The sequence below is a fragment of the Hyperolius riggenbachi genome, chromosome 1, assembly GCF_040937935.1.
Source record: "Hyperolius riggenbachi isolate aHypRig1 chromosome 1, aHypRig1.pri, whole genome shotgun sequence".
Lineage (NCBI taxonomy): Eukaryota > Metazoa > Chordata > Amphibia > Anura > Hyperoliidae > Hyperolius > Hyperolius riggenbachi.
In genome coordinates, this window is record NC_090646.1 from 266380122 (window position 1) to 266407806 (window position 27685).

General features: G+C 42.4%; 1 protein-coding gene across 2 annotated transcripts in view; it reads right to left on the reverse strand.

The window, feature by feature from the left end:
- The window catches only part of CDS1 (CDP-diacylglycerol synthase 1), a 165019-nt gene that overhangs the window by 93712 nt on the left and 43622 nt on the right, over nt 1-27685 (reverse strand). For both annotated transcript variants that reach the window (XM_068233516.1, XM_068233515.1), the window contains exons 3-4: nt 25920-26016; nt 10517-10614 (exon numbers count right to left, since the gene is read on the reverse strand). In XM_068233516.1, the coding sequence (XP_068089617.1) occupies nt 10517-10614; nt 25920-26016 (195 nt within the window). The remainder of the gene's footprint in view (nt 1-10516; nt 10615-25919; nt 26017-27685) is intronic.

Below are 27685 nucleotides of genomic sequence, written 5' to 3' on the forward strand. Positions count from 1 at the left end.
TTGAAGCCAATCCTGATGTAATTTCCTCCCTTACTCTCCTCTGCCTGATTGTGTATGCATTGCCCGCCCTCCCAGTCTTCAGACACTCCCACCCAGCTCTGCAATAGAAAGTGCATTGTCTCAGCATGATAAATATTGGCCAATCAGAGAGGAAGAGAGGTGTGGGAGGGGAAAACAGGAGGGATAGAAGCTTCAACCAATCAGGCTGCATTAGTTAAGTCTGAGGGGAAAGTAAAGAAGCAAAAAAAAAAAAAAAAGACAACCCAGCATGCCCTGCAACTTCCTTTGTGCGACAGATGTACCAAAAGAGCCAGGGAAACTAGTGAATGTTGTTTTATAGATAAGAAAACTAAGAGTGATTTTTAACTGTTGGATTGCCTGGTTAGCATCCTTATAACTTTTTCACCAAATAAAAATAAATAATTGATTTTTGATTTTATGCCCGACAGTTACACACTAAACAAAAGTGTTTATTAAGTATAAAAGCAAAATGCAGTACAAGATATGCAAAACATGTAGTATATACACGACAGGATTAATATATATCGCCAAAAGGCGAGGAGAAGTGTAAACAGAAGAAAATAGAACCAATAACACAGGTCTAATCTTACAAGTGAAAGTTAAAAAACAAGCATAAAATATCATGCATGTGATTTTTCAACCCAATTATTCCATATACAAGAGAACTTATTTGGACAGTTAGGTGGGATCTTCAAGTGAGAACTGCATGTATAGATCGATTTGGTGGAAATTATTGGTTTTGGTAGCTTACACCATTCAGTTTGGGTTTTCTGAAAAAATCCATTCAGAGGCACATTAGTGACATATAGTAGAATGTACCGTAGTTAGTTCATGATCCTGGTTTCAGCATCAGAAATACTTCCTGTATCTATATATAGCTGTATATTAGTATCTAATGCTGCCCTGGCCAATGATATTGAGCCTAGGCTTTTTAGTTATGCAGTCTACTGCTACGGTGTGCTCTGGGAGACCAGGTGTTTCTGCTGACTTTGGACCACGGAAAAAACAAACATTCCACAAGTGATGCTCCTTTCCATCCAACCACCTGTGATAAATTTAACCACTTCCCGACCGCTGTATATACAATTGGCGGCCGGGAAGTGCACCCCGCAAGGACCGCCGTATAGACAAATGGCGGCGGTCCTTGTAGGGGCATGGGCCGAGCGATCGCGTCATCCGTGACACGATCTTCCGCCTGGCGCCGCTCACCCGCCGCAACATCCCGCCGGCCATACGGAAGCGCCGGCGGGATGTTAACCCGACGATTGCCGCATACAAAGTGTATAATACACTTTGTAATGTTTACAAAGTGTATTATACAGGCTGCCTCCTGCCCTGGTGGTCCCAGTGTCTGAGGGACCACCAGGGCAGGCTGCAGCCACCCTAGTCTGCACCAAGCACACTTATTTCCCCCCCCCCCCCTGCCCCAGATCGCCCAAAGCACCCATCAGACCCCCCCCTGCCCACCCCCCAGACCCCTGTTTGCACCCAATCACCCCCCTAATCACCCATCAATCACTCCCTGTCACTATCTGTCAACGCTTTTTTTTTATTCCCCCCCCCCTGCCCCCTCCTGATCACCCCCCTACCGCTCAGATTCTCCCCAGACCCCCCCCCCCCATGTACTGTATGCATCTATCCCCCCTGATCACCTGTCAATCACCTGTCAATCACCCCCTGTCACTGCCACCCATCAATCAGACCCTAACCTGCCCCTTGCGGGCAATCTGATCACCCCCCCACACCAATAGATCGCCCGCAGATCCGACATCAGATCACCTCCCAAATCCATTGTTTACATCTATTCTCTCCTCTAAACACCCACTAATTACCCATCAATCACCCATCAATCACCCCCTATCACCACCTGTCACTTTTACCTATCAGATCAGACCCTAATCTGCCCCTTGCGGGCACCCAATCACCCGCCCACACGCTCAGATTGCCCTCCCTTATCAATTCACCAGTGCATTAATTACATCTGTTCTTCCCTGTAATAACCCAGTGATCACCTGCCAATCACCTATCACCCATCAATCACCCCCTGTCACCCCCTGTCACTGACACCCATCAATCAGCCCCTAACCTGCCCCTTGCGGGCAATCTGATCACCCACCCACACCATTAGATCGCCCGCAAACCCGCCGTCAGATTACCTCCCAAATGTATTGTTTACATCTGTTATCTTCTCTAAACACCCACTAATTACCCATCAATCACCCCCTATCACCACCTGTCACTGTTACCCATCAGATCAGACCCTAATCTGCCCCTTGCGGGCACCCAATCACCCGCCTACACGCTCAGATTGCCCTCAGACCCCCCTTTATCAATTCGCCAGTGCAATATTTACATCTGTTCTCCCCTGTAATAACCCACTGATTACCTGTCAATCACCTATCAATCACCCATCAATCAATCACCCCCTGTCACTGCCACCCATCAATCACCCCCTGTCACTGCCACCCATCAATCACCCGCTGTCACTGCCACCCATCAATCACCCGCTGTCACTGCCACCCATCAGCCCCTAACCTGCCCCTTGCGGGCAATCTGATCACCCACCCACACCAATAGATCGCCCGCAGATCCGACGTCCGATCACCTCCCAAGTGCAGTGTTTACATCTGTTCACTACCCTAAACACCCACTAATTACCCATCAATCACAACCTGTCACTGCTACCTATCAGATTAGACCCCTATCTGCCCCTAGGGCACTCAATCACCCGCCCACACCCTCAGAATGCCCTCAGACCCCAGCCCTGATCACCTCGCCAGTGCATTGCTTGCATCTATTCCCCCCTCTAATCACACCTTGAGACACCCATCAATCACCTCCTGTCACCCCCTAGCACTCCTATCCATCAGATCAGGCCCAATACAACCTGTCATCTAAAAGGCCACCCTGCTTATGACCGGTTCCACAAAATTCGCCCCCTCATAGACCACCTGTCATCAAAATTTGCAGATGCTTATACCCCTGAACAGTCATTTTGAGACATTTGGTTTCCAGACTACTCACGGTTTTGGGCCCGTAAAATGCCAGGGCGGTATAGGAACCCCACAAGTGACCCCATTTTAGAAAAAAAGACACCCCAAGGTATTCTGTTAGGTGTATGACGAGTTCATAGAAGATTTTATTTTTTGTCAAAAGTTAGCGGAAATTGATTTTTATTGTTTTTTTTTTCACAAAGTGTCATTTTTCACTAACTTGTGACAAAAAATAAAATCTTCTATGAACTCGCCATACACCTAACGGAATACCTTGGGGTGTCTTCTTTCTAAAATGGGGTCACTTGTTGGGTTCCTATACTGCCCTGGCATTTTAGGGGCCCTAAACCGCGAGGAGTAGTCTAGAAAACAAATGCTTCAAAATGACCTGTGAATAGGACGTTGGGCCCCTTAGCGCACCTAGGCTGCAAAAAAGTGTCACACATGTGGTATCGCCGTACTCAGGAAAAGTAGTATAATGTGTTTTGGGGTGTATTTTTACACATACCCATGCTGGGTGGGAGAAATTTCTATGTAATTGGACAATTGTGTGTAAAAAAAATCAAACAATTGTCATTTACAGAGATAGTTCTCCCACTTAGCATGGGTATGTGTAAAAATCTACCCCAAAACACATTATACTACTTCTCCTGAGTACAGCGGTACCACGTGTGGCACTTTTTTACACCCTAAGTACGCTAAGGGGCCCAAAGTCCAATGAGTACCTTTAGGATTTCACAGGTCATTTTGAGAAATTTTGTTTCAAGACTACTCCTCACGGTTTAGGGCCCCTAAAATGCCATGACAGTATAGGAACCCCACAAATGACTCCATTTTAGAAAGAAGACACCACAAGGTATTCTGTTAGTAGGACGGTGAGTTCATAGAAGATTTTATTTTTTGTCACAAGTTAGCGGAAATTGATTTTTATTGGTTTTTTTCACAAAGTGTCATTTTCCGCTAATTTGTGACAAAAAATAAAATCTTCTATGAACTCACCGTACTACTAAGGGAATACCTTGGGGTGTCTTCTTTCTAAAATGGGGTCATTTGTGGGGTTCCTATACTGTCCTGGCATTTTAGGGGCCCTAAACCGTGAGGAGTAGTCTTGAAACGAAATTTCTCAAAATGACCTGTGAAATCCTAAAGGTACTCATTGGACTTTGGGCCCCTTAGCGCAGTTAGGGTGCAAAAAAGTGCCACACGTGGTATCGCCGTACTCAGGAGAAGTAGTATAATGTGTTTTGGGGTGTATTTGTACACATACCCATGCTGAGTGGGAGAAAGATCCTGTAAATGGACAATTGTGTGTAAAAAAAATTAAAAAATTGTCATTTACAGAGATATTTCTCCCACCCAGCATCGGTATGTGTAAAAATACACCCCAAAACACATTATACTACTTCTCCTGAGTACGGCAATACCACATGTGTGGCACTTTTTTGCAGCCTAACTGCGCTAAGGGGCCCAAAGTCCAATGAGCACCTTTAGGCTTTACAGGGGTGCTTACAAATTAGCACCCCCCAAAATGCGAGGACAGTAAACACACCCCACAAATGACCCCATTTTGGAAAGTAGACACTTCAAGGTATTCAGAGAGGGGCATGGTGAGTCCGTGGCAGATTTCATTTTTTTTTGGGAAAATGGAAACTTTTTTTTTTTTTTTTTTGTCACAAAGTGTCATTTTCCGCTTACTTGTGACAAAAATTAATATCTTCTATGAACTCACTATGCCTCTCAGTGAATACTTTGGGATGTCTTCTTTCCAAAATGGGGTCATTTGGGGGGTATTTATACTATCCTGGAATTCTAGCCCCTCATGAAACATGTCAGGTGGTCAAAAAAGTCATAGATGCTTGAAAATGGGAAAATTCACTTTTTGCACCATAGTTTGTAAACGCTATAAAACTTTTACCCAAACCAATAAATATACACTGAATGGTTTTTTTTTAATCAAAAACATGTTTGTCCACATTTTTCGCGCTGCATGTATACAGAAATTTTACTTTATTTGAAAAATGTCAGCACAGAAAGTTAAAAAAATCATTTTTTTGCCAAAATTCATGTCTTTTTTGATGAATATAATAAAAAGTAAAAATCGCAGGAGCAATCAAATAGCACCAAAAGAAAGCTTTATTAGTGACAAGAAAAGGAGCCAAAATTCATTTAGGTGGTAGGTTGTATGAGCGAGCAATAAACCGTGAAAGCTGCAGTGGTCTGAATGGAAAAAAAGTGGCCGGTCCTTAAAGAGAACCCGAGGTGTGTTTAAAGAATGTTATCTGCATACAGAGGCTGGATCTGCCTATACAGCCCAGCCTCTGTTGCTATCCCAAACCCCACTAAGGTCCCCCTGCACTCTGCAATCCCTTATAAATCACAGCCGTGCTGTGAGGCTGTGTTTACATCTGTAGTGTCAGTCTCAGCTGCTCCCCCGCCTCCTGCATAGCTCCGGTCCCTGCCCCCGTCCCTTCCCTCCAATCAGCAGGGAGGGAAGGGATGCAGGCGGGGACTGGAGTTCTGCAGGAGGCACTATATAAGATAATCAGCAGCGTGGCTGTGATTTGTGAGGGATTGCAGAGTGCAGGGGGACCTTAGGGGGGGTTGGGATAGCAACAGAGGCAGGGCTGTATAGGCAGATCAAGCCTCTGTATGCAGATAATATTCTTCAAACCCACCTCGGGTTCTCTTTAAGGGGTAGAAAGCCCTAGGTCCTCAAGTGGTTAACCAGTTCGCATTTAGTCGTTTTTCGCTTCACGCATCCGAACAATGTTCACCTCCCATTCATTAGCCTATAACTTTATTACTACTTATCACAATGAACTGATCTATATCTTGTTTTTTCCGCCACCAATTAGGCTTTCTTTGGGGGGTACATTTTACTAAGAGCCACTTTACTGTAAATGCATTTTAAAAGGAAGAATAAGAAGAAAACGGAAACAAATCATTATTTCTCACTTTTCGGCAATTATAGTTTTAAAATAATACATGCCTCCATAATTAAAACCCACGTATTGTATATGCCCATTTGTCCCGTTTATTACACCATTTAAATTATGTCCCTATCACAATGTATGGCGACAATATTTTATTTGGAAATAAAAGTGCATTTTTTCCGTTTTGCATTCATCACTATTTACAAGCTTATAATAAAAAAAAAAAAAAGAAATATTTCATCTTTACATAGATATTTAAAAAGTTTAGACCCTTAGGTAAATATTTGTGTTTTTTTTTTTTTTTAATTGTAATGTTTTTTTTTTTTTTTTTTTATTAAACATTTTATGTGGGTATTTTTGGGAGAGTGGGATTGAAATTGTATTTTTTTTTTGTAAATATATGTGTATTTTTATTTTCATTTAACATTTAGATGTAGTTTACTTTTTGGCCACAAGATGGCAGCCATGAGTTGTTTACAGTGACGTCACTCTAAGCGTACCACGTACGCTTAGAGCGACATAGGAAGCAGAAAAAGCGTAGCTTCCGAGAGAAGCTGTCGCTTTTTCTGCGGGGGAGAGGAATCAGTGATCGGGCACCGTTGCCCGATTCACTGATTCACTGGCTAACAAACCGCCGGCCGGGAGCGCGCGTGCACGCGCGCGATCGGCCGCGTGGACGCGCAGGAGCGCACATGGCTTTCTGGACGTGAGTTTCACGTCCAGGAATGTCAAATAGTTAAAGAGACACTGAAGCGAAAAAAAAATTATGATATTATGATTTGTATGTGTAGCACAGCTAAGAAATAAAACATTAAAATCAGATACATCAGTGTAATTGTTTCCAGTACAGGAAGAGTTAAGAAACTACAGTTGTGATCTGTATGCAAAAAAGCCATTAAGCTCTACGACTTTCAAAGTCGTGGAGAGGGCTGTCTTCTGACTTTTATTATCTCAACTATAAGTGAACAGTTTTCTTTTTATCTGCTAGAGGAGAGGTCATTAGTTCACAGACTGCACTGAAATAATCATTTTTAATGCTGAGTGTTGTGTAATCTGCACATATTATAGAATGATGCAATGTTAGAAAACACACTATATACCTGAAAATAAAAATATGAGAATATTTTCTTTGCTGCTAATCATCTAGTAATTATTCATAGTACACAACCAATTCATTATATCATATTTTTTTTTTCACTTCAGTGTCTCTTTAAGAGTGTAAATCGGAGAGGAACGATATTACAATGGGCAAAACACTGACTAAATAATTTATACATGAATATTGTAAAATATAAGCAATTTTAATTATTAAGTTACATTCAATAAAGTTTCTCTAAGTAGCTAGTGTAGTACAACGCACAGCTCTAGAGCAGGTATGTCCACCACTACCCAAATTAAAAGTAGAACAACCTTTACTAACTGAGTTTCAATCAATCAATTATCAACTGACCCCTAGTTTTAAATCAATTTATTTTATTCAAATTTTTTATTGAACAGAATGCATAATCAATTTTAAAATGTTGTGTAGTTTAAAACTAGCTTTGGTAGCTCCACGGGAAAAGTCCAGTTAAGTGAAGATAAAAGGTATTGTGGGTTAAGCTTGGTCTCTGAAGTCACCCACAAAATAATAAAGTTCAATAAGGGGGCCTCAGAGGTGTAAGAAAAGGGGCCAATGTTATCATGTAGAGGAATATTGGAAATGTAAATAGGACTACAGCATCTGATATCTGTGGGATTACAGATGCCTCTGACAGGTAGTTTCCCCAAAAATGTCTCCTCTTTTGTCTAAGGCTTGGTTCAGACATAAAAAGTTGTCCAGTCCTGTCAGTTTTGCATGTGTTTCTAAGGCAATGCTCACACATAAAAAAGGTGTACATTTCCAGTCCTGTCAGTTTTGTATCAGTTTTCTGTGGGTGTGTTCACGCATACATGTGTACATTTCCGGTAGTGTCAGGACTACCGGGACTGGAAATATGTAGATGTGTGAGCCAAGCCTTAATCCCAGCTTCTGTCACCCAGGTTTGTTTTAAATGATCAGACCATGGTGTAAGAATTAACTGTTCTTTTACTACAAGAAAGGGAGTTAAAAATGATTCAACCATGTTTTAAAACAGTACATAACTCTTTTACAAGACACGGTATTCCTGCTTTGTTTTCAGCCAGGATGGTGATGAGAAATTCCACTCTGTGTAAGTAAGTTTGTGAATCATGCTTGACCCCAGCCTGAATTCAATTACTTCTTGTTTACTCCCACTTGCAAATGAGCCTCTGCCAAGCCTCACCCAAACCAGAGAAGAAAAACAGGATTTCCATGTAATGAGTTAAACTTTCTGCCTCAATCATACTGTGCTGTGGCCTAATTTCATCTTAACATTAAACAAGGGAGCTGGACAGCACATTCCTAAGGAAGTCATGGCTTTAGAGGCACGTCATAGTTAGAAACCCACGGTTTCCAATTAATGTGAGGCGCTGCCATGCTACTGACTTTGCAAATCCCATGGGTTTTCAAATAACACAACCAACAAAACTATTGCCGAGTTTCTGGATCTTTCATTTAATTAATTTTTCATAAATTCAGGGCATATTATGAATTATGATCTCTGTATGGCATCACTGATAAGAGAAATGGATGCCATGTCAGCTTCTTTGAAGTGTTACATGAGCATTTATTATAGCTCAGTATCTGGAATATCAGAGTACAACCTGTGTGCACAGTCATCAAGAGATAGTGTCAAAGGCCACACAAGCAGCTGAGCATTTATGGATCTATATATCAATAAATCTGAGTGGGAAATGAGGCTACAACTGAGTAATATACTGTAGTTGTACCTAAACATGTGCTAAATTAAGCTCAAACGGAAAAGCAATGCATCACATTTGCCACCCCTTGAAGAGAGCCCTCTTGCGTCCTTCCCCATTACTAACACCACACCACTACACTAGCAAGGTGAGAATCTGCCTTCCTGTCCTGTCTCCCAAACCCAATGGCATTGCGCCAAATAGCCTTACATCTGTGATCCGCAAGAATACCCTTACATCTGTGATCAGCAAACTATAACTCTCCTAACACACCCAAGAGGGCCCCAAGGACCTTGCTCTGCTACAGTGTGAACAATGCATTTGCCAAACATTGTGGTATAGTGTGAACGAGGCCTTACTTATTGAGCTGCTGCCTCATTAGTTGTTCCCCTCTGCAGGCTAGTTCTAAGTACAAATACAGAATAACACTATGCCATCATGAAAAATACGCAACGTGCAACATCAGAGCCCTCAGATGTTGCATATGTCAATAAGATGCAACTAATTCTGCCTTTCATACAAATATAATGCAAATGTTATTTATACTGGAACTGGGCCAATCAAAATCACCAGGAAGCACATTTGAGCGGCTCATTTTTAAAGCAGATATCCAGCCTATATTAAAACTTTACATGATGCTCTTCTTTTGTAACTTTATTTCCTGTCTGGTAGTCTTCTTGTAAATCAGTCCAGACCTCTGGAGTAGCTCCCAAACCTCCTCCCCGCCCCAGAAATTTCCATTTGTTTTCTTACCTTTAGATAGAGAAAACAAAAGGCATTTTTGCAGTGGGGCCACACACCAGAAGTCGCTGGACAAGCAACCCCCCCCCCCCCCCCTCCCGCTGGAACTGATTTACAAGACCAGGCAGATAATTATAGCTTTATAGAAGAGGATCCTGAACATTTGTATTTTAGGCTGGATATTAACTTTAAAGAGACTATTTTTCAGCCTTATTTCTTCTATCCTATAAGTTCCTATACCTGTTCTAATGTGGTCTGGATTACTGTAGCCTTTTCTAGTTGCACTGTCTCTGTAAGATATCTAATCTTCTTTCTTTTGCCCAGCTTTGTTGACCCAGGGAGGAAGTAGCTGCCTCTGCTGTGATGGGGAGAAGTTATGCACGACCCCTCCAGGCTCTGTGTGTGTGCTTTTTTATTCATCTCTGCTCTCAATTTCAGCTTGTCTGATGCAGTTTGTGAGGCTAAGGGGGGAGGGAGCTGCTGCATGTTACAGGCTGAGAAACTGTGACTAATTCCAGACTGGAGTGCAGATAATTCACTATGTAATAAAAACTTGTAGTATACTGTAATATGAGATCACATCATTTCCTGGTTAGTGGCCATGTTTTTTGTTTGTAAACACTGCCTAAAACTGGTAATTAAAAGCCAGGATCACGGCAGGGAGCCGTGGAAACGGCAAAGAGGGACCCAGGAGATCACTGTGACTCGATTAGTATGTTTTTTATTGTACAAATCGGACAGTAGAGATTCTTTAAGCTGCATCTTACTGACCATTTGTAAACATGACTTATGTGGCCTTTGTGGAAATCCAGCCCTGTGACCATTCCCATATGCTCTAGCATGTAGTTCAGCTTGATGGTAGAACCTCTACAGAAAGCCTTGACATTGCATCCTTGCAACACATAGAAGGTAGCTTTCCTATCTCTCTCACAATGGATGGCAGTTAAATGAAGGCTATCATGACATACTTCTCACCAAACAACTTCTAGCCTTGCTGAGATCAGAAAGCAGTTACTTATGATGGCTTACCAGCTTAGAGTTCTGAACCATGGCAACTCATAGGAGCGATACACTCTGTGGCCAATGGAAATTATTTCATGGAAGCATTTCACTTGTATGGCAGATACCTGCAGAAGACGAGGCAGAAGCACAAAACCGTTAGGCGATTTACAAATTTTACTTTTAGTTAACATTGCAATTACATTGTTGTCTTCAGGGCAGATTCACAGTGGGACGTTGCACTTTAATGTAACGTTAAAGTCACAACGTGTCTGCGTTTAGAGGTAACCCACTGTAAGCAGTGAGTTACCACAACGCAACATTTTCAACGTGACGATAACGTCGCAGTGTGAACGGCCCATAGGATTATCATTGCAGTGCAGTAAGCTGCGTTATAAGACTTTGTGGCAACGTGGCACTGTGAATGCAACCTCAGTCTGAGGAACTGAACCCACAAAGTTAAGGTTGTCACTTCCTGTTTATTCTGGTTGCTGTTGCACAACAAGGAAGTTAATGTCTAAATACACACCATGCAATTTTCCATCAGATCGATGGGTATAATTTCCCACAGGTCCAATCAGGTTTCTGACCGATTTTCTAATCGACACTGCAAATGTGATTGGAAAAACTATTGGAAACCTTATCTGACGTGTCGAAAATTATCAGTTCGACCCGTATTTCTGATAGGAAATTGCATGGTGTTTACCAGGTATAAGAAACCTTCAAAGTTAGTATGATCTTTATTTGTTACAAACAAATAAATGCATAGCCAATTTATCTTAGCGACTTAATGCCAAGGTAACCAACAAAGGCTATACATAATTTACACTGTCAATATAACAGAGCTGCAATACTATAAAACCACCTTAAGAAACTTCTTTCCAAATGGACATTGGTGAGAATCTGAATCTTGGTTTATAGATCGTAATCAAAGTTCCACTTTCTCAGTCATGCAAAAAAGTCATGCAAAATTTACATTCTCTGGCCTTTTATAAAATGACAATCAGCACAGGCTTTGTAGGGCTGAGGGAAGTTTGAAGACCTGAATGGCCGTAACCCATAATGCTCTCACATTTCAGTGAATGCTTCTGAGATAGGTATAGTGTGGCACTCTAGTTGCTTCCAGATGGATGTGCCTCGGTCTATCTGCCAGCACTGCAGATGAATCCAAATTGAATGAAAGATGACCGGCACCATCCATAGTTATAATGATCTTTTATTTGATCATAGGTCTTGTATAGCCATCAAGCGACGTTTCGGAGTTGTCCTCCTTTATCAAGCAAGGCTAAATACAGACTGACATTATGACCTGCTTCTCAACATTTATATACACCCATGTATCCTAGACAGCCAATAGTGGACAGTGAAACTACTGTCCAATCACGCAGGTCTATCTTACTCACCGACCTGATAACAGATAACTTTCTGTCCTAGCATTGGTCGCTACTTCTCTTCACACTCCACGTCATAGTGTGTGCGGCGTTCACGCCGCTCGGCGCCTGCGCACTGCCCAACTCCCGCAGCGCGCTTCGCCCTCGACGGACCTGATGGGGAACTGCGGCCAGTGACGTGGAGCGAGGGCGGCGAAACCGCCGCTCCCACCTCCACCCGCTGTGCAGCCAATGGGGGAGAGTATGGAACACCGAGCGCCGCCCTAAGGCCGCACGCAGAGTCCAGTTCCTCCCATATTTTGTTACCTAGGCGACGAGCAGCGCAACCACCGCACACACAAGAGGCGACCTCCAGTACTCTCAATACTATCTATTAATAGAGGGAGCACATACCTCCTAATCTTGCACAATCTATCAATGGATATAAACCAGTTAGATCACGAGGAGATTCCAGGAAAATGTCTCACCTATACCAAAATAAAACAAATATAAAATAAATGAAAACTAAAAAGGCATGACCGGGCCTGGCTCCCGAAGAGAGTCTGTTTGGAGTGCCAACCGTGCGGCCCGTGCGCGCTATTGGGAGGGGGAGCCGCAGCCGCGGGGAAGGCAGCCCGACCTCTTCCTCCCTTCCTCTCCCTGGGGCCCCCCCTCAGATGCAGAGTGAGCGCGCACGGAAGCGCTGTAGGCAGAACTCACCTCCGTCACTGCGTTCCAATCGCCGCTGATCTCCTCTCTCTGCATAGAAGCGGATACACACTGCTTCCGGCTAAACAGGAAGCAGTGTGTATCAGCATCTATACAGCGGGAGGAGATCAGCGGCGCAGGGACGGAGGTGAGTTCTGCCTACAGCGCTTCCGTGCGCGCTCACTCTGCATCTCTGCCCCGGGGAGAGGAAGGGAGGGAGAGGTCGGGCTGCCCTCCCCGCGGCTGCGGCTCCCCCCTCCATATACAGCACCTACCTACCTACCCTATCCTGGGGGGCAGCTACCTACCTATCCTATCCTTGGGGGCAGATACCTACCTATCCTATCCTGGGGGGCAGCTACCTACCTAACCTATCCTGGGGGGCAGCTACCTACCTAACCTATCCTGGGGGGGGCAGCTACCTACCTAACCTATCCTGGGGGGGGGGGGCACCTACTTACGTCTAACCTATCCTGGGGGGGGGCAGCTACCTACCTAACCTATCCTCGGGGGGGGGGGGCAGCTACCTAATATAACCTATCCTGGGGGGGCAGCTACTTAACGTATCCTGGGGGGGGGGGGGCAGCTACCTACCTAACCTATCCTGGGGGGGGGGGGGCAGCTACCTAATCTAACCTATCCTGGGGGGCAGCTACCTAATCTAACCTATCCTGGGGGGCAGCTACCTAATCTATCCTGGGGGGCAGCTACCTAATCTATCCTGGGGGGCAGCTACCTAATCTAACCTATACTGGGGGCAGCTACCTAATCTAACCTATACTGGGGGGCGCCTACCTAATCTAACCTATACTGGGGGGGCACCTACCTAATCTAACCTATACTGGGGGGCAGCTACCTAATCTAACCTATACTGGGGGACACCTACCTCATCTAACCTATACTGGGGGCACCTACCTCATCTAACCTATACTGGGGGGCACCTACCTCATCTAACCTATACTGGGGGGCACCTACCTCATCTAACCTATACTGGGGGGCACCTACCTATCTAACCTATACTGGGGGGCACCTACCTATCTAGGCACCTACCTATCTAACCTATACTGGGGGGCACCTACCTATCTAACCTATACTGGGGGGCACCTACCTCATCTAACCTATACTGGGGGGCACCTACCTATCTAACCTATACTGGGGGGCAACTACCTATCTAACCTATACTGGGGGGCACCTACCTATCTAACCTATACTGGGGGGCACCTACCTATCTAACCTATACTGGGGGGCACCTACCTATCTAACCTATACTGGGGGCACTTGCTTATCTAACCTGTATTCGGGGCACCTAGCTAGCCTATACAGGTGGCAACTATACTGGCTACCTATATTGGAGGCACCTACCTAACTAACCTATACTGGGGGCACCTACCTATCTAACCTATGCTGGGGGCAACTATTCTGGCTACCTATATTAGAGGCACCAACCTAGCTAACCTGTACTGGGTCAACCTGTCTATCTAACTTATACCGGCAGCGCCTATCTATCTAACCTATACTGGGGGCAACTATACTGGCTACCTATGCTGGAGGCACCTACCTGGCTAACCTATACCGGGGGCAACTATACTGGCTTACCTATGCCTGGCTACCTATACTGGGGGGACCTTTAGCTGGCTATAGGGATTCGGATATGTGTGTGCGTCGGGTGTTGCCGGGGGAGGGGGGGTACATCCAGAATCCAGATTCCGCATCGGGGCCCAGAGGTTTGTAGCTACGCCACTGCATACATATATATATATATATATACATACATACATACATACATTTATTTTTTTTCCAACAGATTCCCTCAATTGAAAACTCTGTGTGACCAGACTCAGATGAGAGAGCGATTAATCAGTTTGCCACATTCAGTGGAAATCTAAACGTGTATGCCCACCTTAACACTATTACAAATGCCTGTTTGTGAGCGACTCCTTTGATAGGCTTCATTAGACTTGTTGCAGCTTGTAACCAGAAGCCTTTACACACAGAAGCATGGAATAGAAGCCTACAATGCACACAAACCAAGTATTGTTGTTATGCTGCACCCATAAATGCTTCACTGCACTGGGCTCTAAAATGTTGCTTATATTGAAGATAATCTGAGAGAGCATGCTGATAAAGATCTTCACATGACTGATAAGTAATGGACTTTACAACAAAGGAGGGAGCAGAAACAATATGGAAGGAGGAGGAACATCTTAAAAATCATGCACGCATGCACCTAGTTTACTATCAGTGATGGCACAGAGGCTAGGTCCACTTGTGGGTTGCAGATCAGATCCCTTTCAAACGGATCCGTTTTTGTAAAGAACTTTCTTTCCTCCCCGCTTCCTAATTAAAAAAAAAAAACAAAAACACTTTTTGCAGCCTACGCTTCCTGTCCATGGAAAAGTATCCCCAGCCCAGGCCATGGGGGGAATAGCAGCCAGGACGGGGCTTTGCAGCGGGTGGCAGGGAGGAGGGGGGTCGTTTCCCCCTCCCTCACCTGGGTTCCCCCTTCCCCGCTCCCCCTCCAGCTACTTTCTGTTTAAAATCATGTCAAAATCATTGTATAAAGCTAACAGCGAGCAGGGAACTTACTTCCTTGCATTCCACTGCTCGCCATCACTTCCTGCAATACCGCCCTTTGTACTTCATTGGGCGCCATTGCAGGAAGTGACGCGGTGAGCAAGGGAATGCAAAGTGAGTACTGCACTCGCCGCTTGCTATAATACATTGATTTTTAAATGATTTTAAACAGAAACTAGCTGGAGGGGGAGCGGGGACCCAGGTGAGAGGGGGGGCGCGACCTTCCCCCCTGCCGCAACCCCCGTCCTGGCTGCTACACCCTCCAGCATGGCGGCCCCCCCACCCACAGGCAGGGCTGGGACACAGAAAACGGATCAGTTTCTGTGTCAAAAGCTGCCTGTGTAGAGGGGGATCCGTTTTGCCATTGCTTTTCACTACCCCTCCGTCCGTGATACGTGAAAATGTTGCAAATCCGGACCTTTTGTTCAGGTTTTCATAACTGATAGTGAAGACGGCTGCTATTTTTAACATTGGTATCCAGGTTAGAGTAGATGTGGTTAGTGCTAATTAATATATCAACTTATCACTGACCACATCTAACCCCCTCCCCAAGCCCCACTGCTGCTTTAGATATGCTGGAGGAAATGGAGAAGGAAAAAAAAAAAAGAGAAATGTGAACTAATCTAATTGTTCAACATACATTTCATTTTTCAGCACGACCTGGCACCTGCTCACAGTGCCAAAACCACTGGTAAATGGTTTACTGACCATGGTATTACTGTGCTCAATTGGCCTGCCAACTCTCCTGACCTGAACCCCATAGAGAATCTGTGGGATATTATGAAGAAAAAGTTGAGCGACGCAAGACCCAACACTCTGGATGAGCTTAAGGCCGCAATCGAAGCATCCTGGGCCTCCATAACACCTGAGCAGTGCCACAGGCTGATTGCCACCATGCCCCGCCGCATGCCACGCCGCATTGAAGCAGTCATTTCTGCAAAAGGATTCCCGACCAAGTATTGAGTGCATAACTGAACAAAATTATTTGAGGTTGACTTTTGTTTTAAAAACACTTTTCATTTATTGGTCGGATGAAATATGCAAATTTTTTGAGATAGGAAATTTGGGTTTTCATGAGCTGTATGCCAAAATCATCAATATTAAAACAATAAAAGGCTTGAACTACTTCAGTTGTGTGTATTTGAATCTAAAATATATGAAAGTCTAATGTTTATCAGTATATTACAGAAAATAAATAATGAACATTATCACAATATGCTAATTTTGTGAGAAGATCCTGTAGGATCCATTCGCATCAGTTAGGTTTCCGTTCTGCTAAATGCACCGTTTTTTATGCCAGTGGGAACCAGCCCTAAAGCAAGATTTTTCATCTTACTTTAACTTTTTTTTTTCTTTTTTTATGGACTAGGTGTTAAACAGACACTGAAGCGAAAAAAAATATATGATATAATGAATTGGTTGTGTACTATGAATAATTACTAGAAGATTAGCAGCAAAGAAAATATTCTCATATTTTTATTTACAGGTATATAGTGTTTTTTCTAACATTGCATCATCCTATAATATGTGCACATTACACAACATTCAGCATTCAAAATGAGTCTTTTAAGGGCCCTTTTCCACCAGCGCTGGCTGAATCGCAAAAACGCAAACCGCTAGCGATTTTACAATCGCTACGGTTTGCTTTTTAACATAGAAATCGCGGTAGGTCATTTCCACTACCGCGATTCGTTTTTGTCGGGAATGCGAACGCGCGGTGGAGCGATATTTGACGCGATTTTGCTATGCAGTGCATAGCATAGCAAAATTGCGGCCGCGAACGTCGGGGAATCGCCGCTAATTGCGATTCAGCAATCGCTAGCGTTCAGCGTGAACGCTAGCGATTGCTAGTGGAAAAGGGCCCTTAGAGCAGTCTGTGAAGTAATGAACTCTCCTCTAGCAGAGGAAAAGTAAACAGTTCAATTACAGTTGAGATAATAAAAGTCAGATAACAGCCCTCTCCACGACTAAGTTAGTCGGAGAGCTTAATAGCTTTTTTGCATAGAGATAACAACTGGAGTTTCTCAACTCTTCCTGTACTGGAAACAATTACACTGATGTATCTGATCTTAATGTTTTTTTTCTTAGCTGTGCTACACATACAAATCATAATATCATCATTTTTTTTTTCGCTTCAGTGTCTCTTTAAAGAGACTCTGTAACAAAATGTTCAGCCTTATTTCTTCTATCCTGTAAGTTCCTATACCTGTTCTAATGTGGTCTGTCTTACTGCGGCCTTTCATTAGTTGCACAGTGGCTGTATTATCTCTGTTATATAATCTAATCTTCTTTCCTTTGTCAGCTTTGTCAGGCTCAGACACTTAGGCAGGAATGTGTTGCTCTGCTTGTGATAGGATAGAAGTTATACACACCCTCTCCACGCACCCTGTAGGATCTGTGTGAGTCACAGACTGAGCTCCTCTCAGCCTATCACAAGCTGGTTAGCAGCCATGTCTTGTTTGTAAACACTGCCTAAAACTGGCAATTACAAGCCAGGATTGCAGCAGGAAGTGGCAGAAACAGCACAGAGGGGCCCAGGAGAACACAATGAATAGAATAGTATGTTTTTGTTGTAAGTACTTTAGAGTACTGATTCTCTTTAACAAGGTACTCTACAGCCTACACACTATTTGCAACATATGGGACGTATTCCCCAGTGGGCACTTTAGTAGACCTTAGGTGGTACTTCGGCTCGCCATAGACAATCTGCTATAGCAAGTTTTGAATTAAATTTTATTTAGCTAAATATGGATAACTATTCATAGTTAATAAAAAGCATCAAGGAATGTTTGAAAAGCATTTATTTTCAATGAAGTATTACACCTACGATACGAAATATATATATATATATATATATATATATATATATATATATATATATATATATATATATATATATATATATATATATATATATATATATATATATATATATATATATATATATATCTGGTACACCAGAAACAAGCATGCAGCTAATCTTGTCAGATCAGACTATGGGCTCTATTCACAAAACTTCTCATAAATGACTTATCACCTAATTAATAAAAATAATCTTTGAGCAGCACATTTACAAGCAAAATAATCACTCAAAGTAAGTTGTTCCTGATTAACTTAATTTCAATATTACTTTTCTTACCTTAATTATATACTTGTTTGATTTCTAGCAGCTTAAAAATTTAACATTTATAAGGTGAAAACAGAGGAAAGAGTGAAAGGTTGTAATAATGTGCTGCTTAAATCACCCCGATATTAAAATATATACAGCACATCACAATTTCTTAAAAATGACATCATTGCTTCAACTAGTCAGCAGCACATTCCTCCAGACAGTGCTTTACAGATACATTAATAATTAACACTCTAGAAGTTCCAGGCACCTGAATACAAAACCTGTATTTCAATACCCAGTTGGTATATTACCATACAAGCCACTGTGACAGAGATCTGAAGACTCAGACCTATTCATGCATTGTTGTTAAAAAACCTGGTCTATTGAGAAATTAACACATGTAACAAAGTCTACCTCTGCCAGTTGTTTACAGAATAACAAATCCTATTGTCTCTGCTGTCTGTACCATGTCTATGCTATTGTTTCAAATATTTTCTATGTGCACTCCGGTCTAATCTGGTTTTTCCCTAACATCAGGGTGTATATAAGATTGACCTGTAAATAAAGATTTCAGATGCTGTTCCACCAATTTAAGTGTTTGTGGTTCTGTATCTCCCAGCTGGAAGAGAGGGTATTCACTTGGATTGGGGGAGAACTTTAACCTGGGTTGCAGATTATTCTGCTAAGTCATCTTGTAGCTGCCTCCGCTGAAACTGAGCTAACAGTTTGGTGTCGAGAAGTTGGATCCGCCATATACAGTATCGGGTGAGTAATTCTATTTTTTGATTACCACCCTATACTGTCAGAGCGGATTAATAGAACCCGGAGGGAAAGTGCTTCTGTAGCGCCTCTCCCAGGAATCTGATATTCCTAAAGTAAATAGCGGGTCTGATGCCCCAATTAAGAAAGCAGTACTGTGTGTCTAAGTGAATATTCTCTCTAAACCTTGTATATTGTTGTATAGTCGCTTAAGTGAATTTTAGTTATATAAGATTGCATGTCACTGTATAGATTTGTGCATAATGGGAAAGTCTCAAAGGTAAGGGGACTCCCAAGGGTTATTTTTGATTTATGATGTATCATATTCTGTGATGCTGTTTAATGCGGATATATAGATTTGTAAGTTTTAGAAAGAATCATGTTCCACAATTTGCTTTGAATCTTATTTCTGACTAACTCTATTTAGGAGTTTCATTTTTTTTTCTCGGAGACACTCAGCAGTTGCAGGTGTCTCTCTGGACCAGGACATTTTGAATGGGCATTGCGGCCGCAGGATAACTTTTTTTATCAGTCCCTCCAAAATGTTCTGGCCTGGCTACTAGATGTTTCTGAGCCTTTTCTTCTAATTACTATAAATGTGTTTGTCTATCTCCTCTCACTGTAGTTTCTGTGGAACTGTGATTTAAATTGCTTGTGTATGACTGGTTGCACTTTTTCAGCTAGGTTGTACTTTAAATATGCATCTCTGGACATCTGCTCAGAGTTGTTGCAGGTTTCTACCCCCTCCCTCCATGTATTGGGAGAGACTTGTGTTAATGCTTTTGTTTTTTCTCTTTCCTCTTCCCTGAAAAGACTGGGGGCAATGAGGAGAGTGTCAGGAAACAGAAACAAAAGAAGATCCCAGCTATATGTTGTTTGTCTGTTTGTGTATGTGTCTGTGCACAGAGAGTATCCAAATATTTTTTTTAGAGTTAGGAATAAACCTCTTAATTTAATTGATCGTTTTTTTCTACAGTCAGAAAAGTCAAAAGCTAAATTATTGTTGGAGTCTAAGGTATGCGGACTGTGGTTATGTAAATGTGCATGTGTTGTCTTTCTTTGTCTACTATAGGAGAGGGTTTGTAAATTGTCTTGAGGCAAGGCAGGTGAGATTGAATGTGTAATTGGTTTTCACCTCATATAATGAATGACCCATGCACAAAGTTGCTGGCCATTGTGATGTTTTGAATTTAGTGTTTTGCAAAGGAAACAATTTATTTCGGGTGAACCAGATGTAACATGTCTTAAAATTTGTAATTTAAAGTTGGTTATAAAAAATTAACATACGGAAAGGCATGTTCCATCTGAAGTTTTTTGTTTTTCATGTGGGTTTTTTTTTTGTCAGGTATTTTTGCATATACCTGAGAATTCAAAGCACACAACAGTTTTGCTGTCAATGGGTGAATTAGGTTTGTAAATCTTCCAGTAGGAATTAAGTGGCTGTGAATGAAATGTAATCATTTTAACTTGAGCTTGCACTCATGCCGATATGAATGTAATGTAGAGATTGTGTCCAAAATCATCTTGCTCAAATTACTAGAAGTTATGCTCATGCCAGGTTTTCTGTTCATATTGCCAAGAATAATGCAAACAATTGTGTGAATGTTTGGGTACGTGTATAATATTAATGGTGATGAGTCCCTTAAGCAAAGTGACATACTTATATTTTTTCACTTGTAATTGTGTAAAATTCTAACAAATGCTTTTACAGCAATTTCTTTGTTGGTTTCTGGTCTGTCTCTGGTTACAATCTGAGGGGTGTGGGAAACAAACCCTGGTGTTGTGCATTTGGGGAGGGTTTTGAACAGCAGACGTTGACCCCCTGTACCACCTACTGTGCACAGGGTGAGATGGGGGGCCAACTAAACCTGCAAGTGGCTGAATCACACAGCCTCATAACCCGGCCCACATCAGTGTTCTAACATGCCTGGAGAGGGTGGAGACAAATATGTCATGTAAAATACTTATTGGTTGATTTGATTGTAATTGTCTCCATATGTCTGTTTGTATTGATACTGTGCTGTATAAAGCAAGGTCAGAGAAATGTGTGTAAGTGTCAGAACTCTATAGTACTAGGATTTACAGACAGTATGATGTTAGTAAAAGAAATTTGAATAGAGAGAGTAACCTTTGTCAAAAATATTGTTACATAGCTACGCATGTGGTAAATAGGTTGCACACACCCACTAAGCTGTTTAACTTCTTATTACCATTGAGGACCTCTACATAACTGCTTTGATTGAGACTGAGCTATCAATTACTTGGCTCATGCAGTTTGACAAACCTTGAACTCTTGTCTGATTCATCTTTACTAATTTGCCTGCACAAGTGTTCTTTATTACCTGTTCACTTGGAGACCTGCCTGTGATATCACCTGATTATGGAATACTTTGGAGATCATCTGATATGATTCTCCTGCACTGATGCAGCCCTAGAAGGATGACCCTCTGCTGTAAGGATGAGCCCTTCCTGCACCTGCCCTCCTCCTGTGTTGGTGATGGCTGCTTCAAGCCTTTCTTTTGTGTCATCCTTTGGGAAGAACTCCGCCTCTGCTGTTGCAACTGTGAGGTTTCTCAACTGGGATGAGAAGTTGAGTCTGCCCTTCCCTGCCTTCTACAACCTGGCTGCAATTGCTACATCCTTGTTATAAATCTGTTTCCATTTCTTTTGTGGGTGCCCAATGCCATACAATGAAACTGCTAACAAAAAGGCACTGGGTGTAGCCACGGTGATTACACGGCCAGCTCTCAGCCGCCACTGTCTGTTTGCCCCGAGACAGTGAGAGCTTGGCAGAAAAACATCTGCATTCATCATGAGGGCTTGTGGTGATGAATTCACCGTCCTCCTTCACCCTTCAAATGAACAATATTCTACTCTGCAATAATGAACTGACATTTCCTGGACCCACTCGAGGATCATTTTTTTTTACAAAATGCATTAAGGAGTTCTAACCTTATGGGTGAGGTGTGGCTTTAGGCAACCTGTTACAGTTTACCACATTCAGTTTTCCATTAAGTTATGCAGGGCTAGATTAGGATGATATACTAGCAAAGCTAACTACTGTTAATTCATCGTGTAGTTGTGTAACCCTTTAAACTGTATATTGTATTTGTGTACCAATGACAACACTAACTCATTGATCTCTAACATACATAGAGCTGTGCATAGTATCTAAGTGATCCCGCCCTTTCCTTTAGAAAAGGTTGGGATCAAAGGTTGGGTTGAAAGGTTGTAATAATGTGCTGCTTAAATCACCCCGATATTAAAATATATACAGCACATCACAATTTCTTAAAAATGACATCATTGCTTCAACTAGTCAGCAGCACATTCCTCCAGACAGTGCTTTACAGATACATTAATAATTAACACTCTAGAAGTTCCAGGCACCTGAATACAAAACCTGTATTTCAATACCCAGTTGGTATATTACCATACAAGCCACTGTGACAGAGATCTGAAGACTCAGACCTATTCATGCATTGTTGTTAAAAAACCTGGTCTATTGAGAAATTAACACATGTAACAAAGTCTACCTCTGCCAGTTGTTTACAGAATAACAAATCCTATTGTCTCTGCTGTCTGTACCATGTCTATGCTATTGTTTCAAATATTTTCTATGTGCACTCCGGTCTAATCTGGTTTTTCCCTAACATCAGGGTGTATATAAGATTGACCTGTAAATAAAGATTTCAGATGCTGTTCCACCAATTTAAGTGTTTGTGGTTCTGTATCTCCCAGCTGGAAGAGAGGGTATTCACTTGGATTGGGGGAGAACTTTAACCTGGGTTGCAGATTATTCTGCTAAGTCATCTTGTAGCTGCCTCCGCTGAAACTGAGCTAACAAAGAGGAAAACAGGTGAAAAAGCTTTGTGAATCACACCCAATGTCAGAAACACCTGATCTGCATATGCTTTCTCAGTGTCTGTGGCTGAAAGTATTTGACTGAGGCAGGGAACACACTTGACTTTCAGTTTTCCGCACGCGTTTTTTCTGCATACTTTTTCTGCACACCAAGTGTGTTTTCATGCAGGAAAACGCGCGCGTTTTTTCACAGCAGCTGATGTAATTGATAGAGAAAACTGACAAAATGTGCAGAATCAAGATGCAGAATGTCAGTTTTTTTTCTGCGTGCGAACAACACAGTAAGTGTGTACTAGCCCATTGATTAACATGAGTTCTCAGTTTTTCTGTGCAGAAAACGCGCACAAAAACTGTCAAGTGTGTTCCCTGCCTGAAGGAATCAGCATGTCAGCCAGGCAATTGGTATTGCTTTAAATGAAATAAATATGGCAGCCTCCATATAACTCTCACCTCGGGTTCACTTTAAAGGGAACTAAGCACCCTTTCTCTCACTGGAATTTCTCCTGGCATAGAAGCTGCCATGTCCCCCCCCCCCCCTCCCCGTCTCACAAGTCAGAGATGCTATCTTGACACATTGACAGACAATCTCTGTGAAGAAACTTTCCTAATTACCCACCCCTCTGTTAATAAAACAATTAGCTTCCTGAAATCTCTGCGGCCGGGGACGGACCTGCAGGCCTGCTGAAGTAGTCTAATAAATAAAAAGGTAAAATGGAAGTTTATTTTAACAATGAGACATATTGTTGGCATGCATTTTTCATGTGCTATTGAGATGCCCTGGGTGCTAAAAATGGTGCTCGGTTCACTTTAAGGTGTGCTTGAGATGATGTTATCCCACAGTAAGGGGAACTTGGCAAACACAGTCATTAATAAAGGGGTACAGGCTATAGTAATTATGAAAAACACTGCTCTACGGAGTAAATGATAAGGTGAGATAACGTAAGAGAAAACTTTCAGGGCCAAAGTATCAGTTCTTAAGCATCAGCAGTCTGAAAACTGCAACAGCTAATAATGCTCATAGATCACAGCTTTATTTATGACAAACCAAAAAAGCTATTTTTAGTTACTGTATATTCCGGCGTATAAGACAACTGGGCGTATAACACAACCCCCAACTTTTCCAGTTAAAATTTACATTTTGTGATATACTCGGCATATAAGACTACCCCTCTTGACTGTTGGACATTTGTATACTGTACTGTATGTACTGGCGCTATACTGTATAAACAGGTACAGATACTGGTGCTGTACTATGTGTGGTACCCATTATACAAAAACCAGCCAAACACGGCAAGCGATTTACCTTACCAGCGATTGGCTGGTCGTTTTATACAAAGCATGCTTGGATTGGTCAGCTATCCCTGTCTTCAAGACTACTTGTAGAGCACCGCCCTTGCCGCTTTCATACAGTCGCTGCATATGGTGGGGATGCGGCCGCGGACGTTTTTTGTGCTACCCCCCACCATATGCGGCAACCGCTGATTCTCCAATCTGGCTCGGAAGTTTCAGCATGTGCCCTATAAGACGGCACCCAGCGTCTTATACGCCAGAATATACAGTATTTATTTTTTGTTTGCATGCTTGAATTTCAGAATTTTCTTCATATATATTTTTGGAATAGTATTACGATCATCCCAAAAAACGTTTGAGGTGAGCAGAGGGTATTTTTATTGTTTAATAAATGGCATTTAGGAAGATTTCCTCCTGACAGTGGGGCCTGTTTACACACCCTTCTCAGAGAACACCCCCTCTACTGTCATTTCTATTTTAGTCAATGTTTGCACATAAATGAAATTCTAGAACCTCAAGGAAATGCTGTATCTTATAGAATCAGTGCAGTCTTTTTAACCACAGCTGCTTAATTTAGAGTGTCTATTGTAGAGGTTTACTATGCATGAAAATAATCCTGCCTTTCCGTGTTCATATACAATAGAACTCAAAAGAGCTTAAATGACTCCTAAACACACAGGTGTATTAAATGACAGAAGCCCATGGATGGATCAACCTTTGTCACTATCTTTAGAAATATCAGCGTTCCACCTGAAGAATCACAGCAGTCTTAATGTAGTTTACTGTATGTCTACCAACAGTTACCAAGAAGAAAAGCCTTACTGTGCTGGAATAAAACTGTAGAGCTCTCATTTGTAAAAGTGCTGTTCAATTCTGGCAGAGTTTAAAGGATAACTGTAAGCTTTATTTAAAAAAAAAAAAAAAAACAAAAAAAAAAAAAAAACACCTTACCTGGAGCTTTTACCACCCCCTGCAGATGTCTTGTGCCCACGCCGGTACAAAACAACCATCCATTTTCTGGCAACAGCTCACTTCCGTATTCTGCGCCTTTAACGTCGCCAGCCACAGCGCCTACGAGGCCCTGGTGGCGCACATCCTCGCTTACGCTGCCGGGAGCATACTGCGCATGCAACCTGGTTTACACCTTTTGTTTTACACTGTACTTTGATGCCACAAGTTGCAGGTGAAAATTTTGTAGCTAGGAGAAACGGCAAGCAAAACCTTGACACAAAATGAAACATTTTTACTTGTCATTACTTGTAAACATAACTCAGCATTTTCGATTTGCCACATTGTCAAAACATACTAGTTGCCATGTACTTGAAGACCTTTGCTATACTTTGTCTCTTACTATTGGCTTCTGTCCAAACTAGCCCTGGTTAGAAGAAGGCTCAATAGATTTTGAACTTGTTTGAGTAACAACAAATGATATGAATGTAAGGCCTGAGACACACTGTCAGTGCTTTTCTGACTGTCAGCGCTGTCTGAGCATTTATAAAAGGAACACTCCCATTGATTTGCATTAAAAATTTTAGTAAAATTGCAGCAAAATCGCAGCGATGGCGATTTTTTTGCTGAAATTTTACCTCGATTTTAATGCAAGTCAATGGGAGAGATTTAAAAAAAAAACCAAAAAAAAAAACAGACAGCGCTCTTAGTCAGAAAAGCACTCACAGTATGTCTCAGGCGTAAAGAAATGCACAGTCTGTGATGCAGGAAATAAATAAACATAATTAAGAAAAGTCTTTAGCCTTACCAAAAGTATTAGCATCAGAGGTCCCATGTAAATAAGAATGAAAAAGGATGTGATCATTGTTAAACTGAAAATGCCACGAACCCACCAGTTTTTCCATCTGAAAAAGGTAAAAAAAACAAGGTTTCACATAGCAATTCACTGTAAAGGACACCTGGGCCTATCTGCAATTAACTTTTTCTCCTGACTTTTCTCCTAAGTGATATTTTAAACTTGTCAACAAGTTGTAATTTAAAGAGGAACTCCAGTGAAAATAATGTAATAAAAAAGTGCTTAATTTTTACAATAATCATGTAACAATTTAGTCAGTGTTTGCTCATTGTAAAATCTTTAGTCTCCCCGATTTACATTCTGACATTTATTACATGGTGACATTTTTACTGTGGGCAGGTTATGTAGCTGCTGCTAGCTGTTTTGGCCGTTGGAAACAGCTGTAAACAGCTATTTCCTGTCTGTGAACTAGGCCTGAACGATAAACCGTTTTTGGATCGAAATCGCGATCACGGAATTGACGATTCCGTGATCGCCATAGCGGCGATTTTTATCCCCCTCTTCAGTCAGCCCAGCATTCCCCGCTACCGCTCAGTGCAGCAGCGGTTAGAGGCGGCTCAGTGCCAGTACTTTGTCGCCTTAATGGAAGCGGCTCAATCTCTCCCCCAACTTCCGCCTACTAGTGTGCAGCCAATCAGCATAGCAAACTCTGCCCACAGGCTCTCACACTAGCGGCGGCTGTCTCCTCCCAGTACCTCTACATCACTAGCTGGGCGGGCGACAGACTCCGCCCGCTCGCCAGGCAGTCACGATGTGTCACGTGCAGTAGGCTCTGACTCTTGGGGCGGCTCACTTCAAGCAAGACTATTTTGTATTAAGGGCGGCAAACTCTGCCCACAGGCTGTCGCTCATGGCTCACTCTTCCCAGCGCTTATACATCATTTTCTGGTCGGACGGCAGACTCCGCCCGCATGCATCTCAATCAAACTGTGTCATGGTCAGCAGACTCCGCCTGCACGCCTGTCTTTCAAGTTGTGTACCGCCTCTGCCTCCATCAGCATGACAATGATGATAACTGCTGTGGTGGGACTGTGGTGATCTATTCTTTTTGCAGCCTACAAAGCTGCAGTGGGGCACTTTGAATGTGTACAAAATAAGGTGGTATTCATTTCCTTCCTATTGCTTTGTATTTCCTTCATATTCCTTCCTATTCATTGTGAATTCAGTGCTAAGGCTTGATTTAAAGAAAATCGTGAATCGAATCGAAATCGCAATTTCGGACAGAAATCGTGCGATTCAATCTTTTCCTAAAATCGTTCAGGCCTACTGTGAACCTTGTTACGTTGTGGCAAACTGTCAAAAGTACCGTGGTCCCAGAGCTTCTTGTGGGAGGGGCTTCAGCACAAAATCAGTCATACAGCGCCCCCTGATGGTCTGTTTGTGAAAAGCAATAGATTTCTCATGTAAAAGGGGGTATCAGCTACTAATTGGGATAAAGTTAAATTCTTGGTCGGAGTTTCTCTTTAAATCACCAGAAAGGAAGAGGAGGTTAGAATGGCTACATGGACATGACGGAGGTTAGAATGGCTACATGGACATGACGGAGGTTAGAATGGCTACATGGACATGACGGAGGTTAGAATGGCTACAGGGACATGACGGAGGTTAGAATGGATACAGGGATATGATGGAGGTTAGAATGGCTACATGGACATGACAGAGGTTAGAATGGATACAGGGACATGACGGAGGTTAGAATGGATACAGGGATATGATGG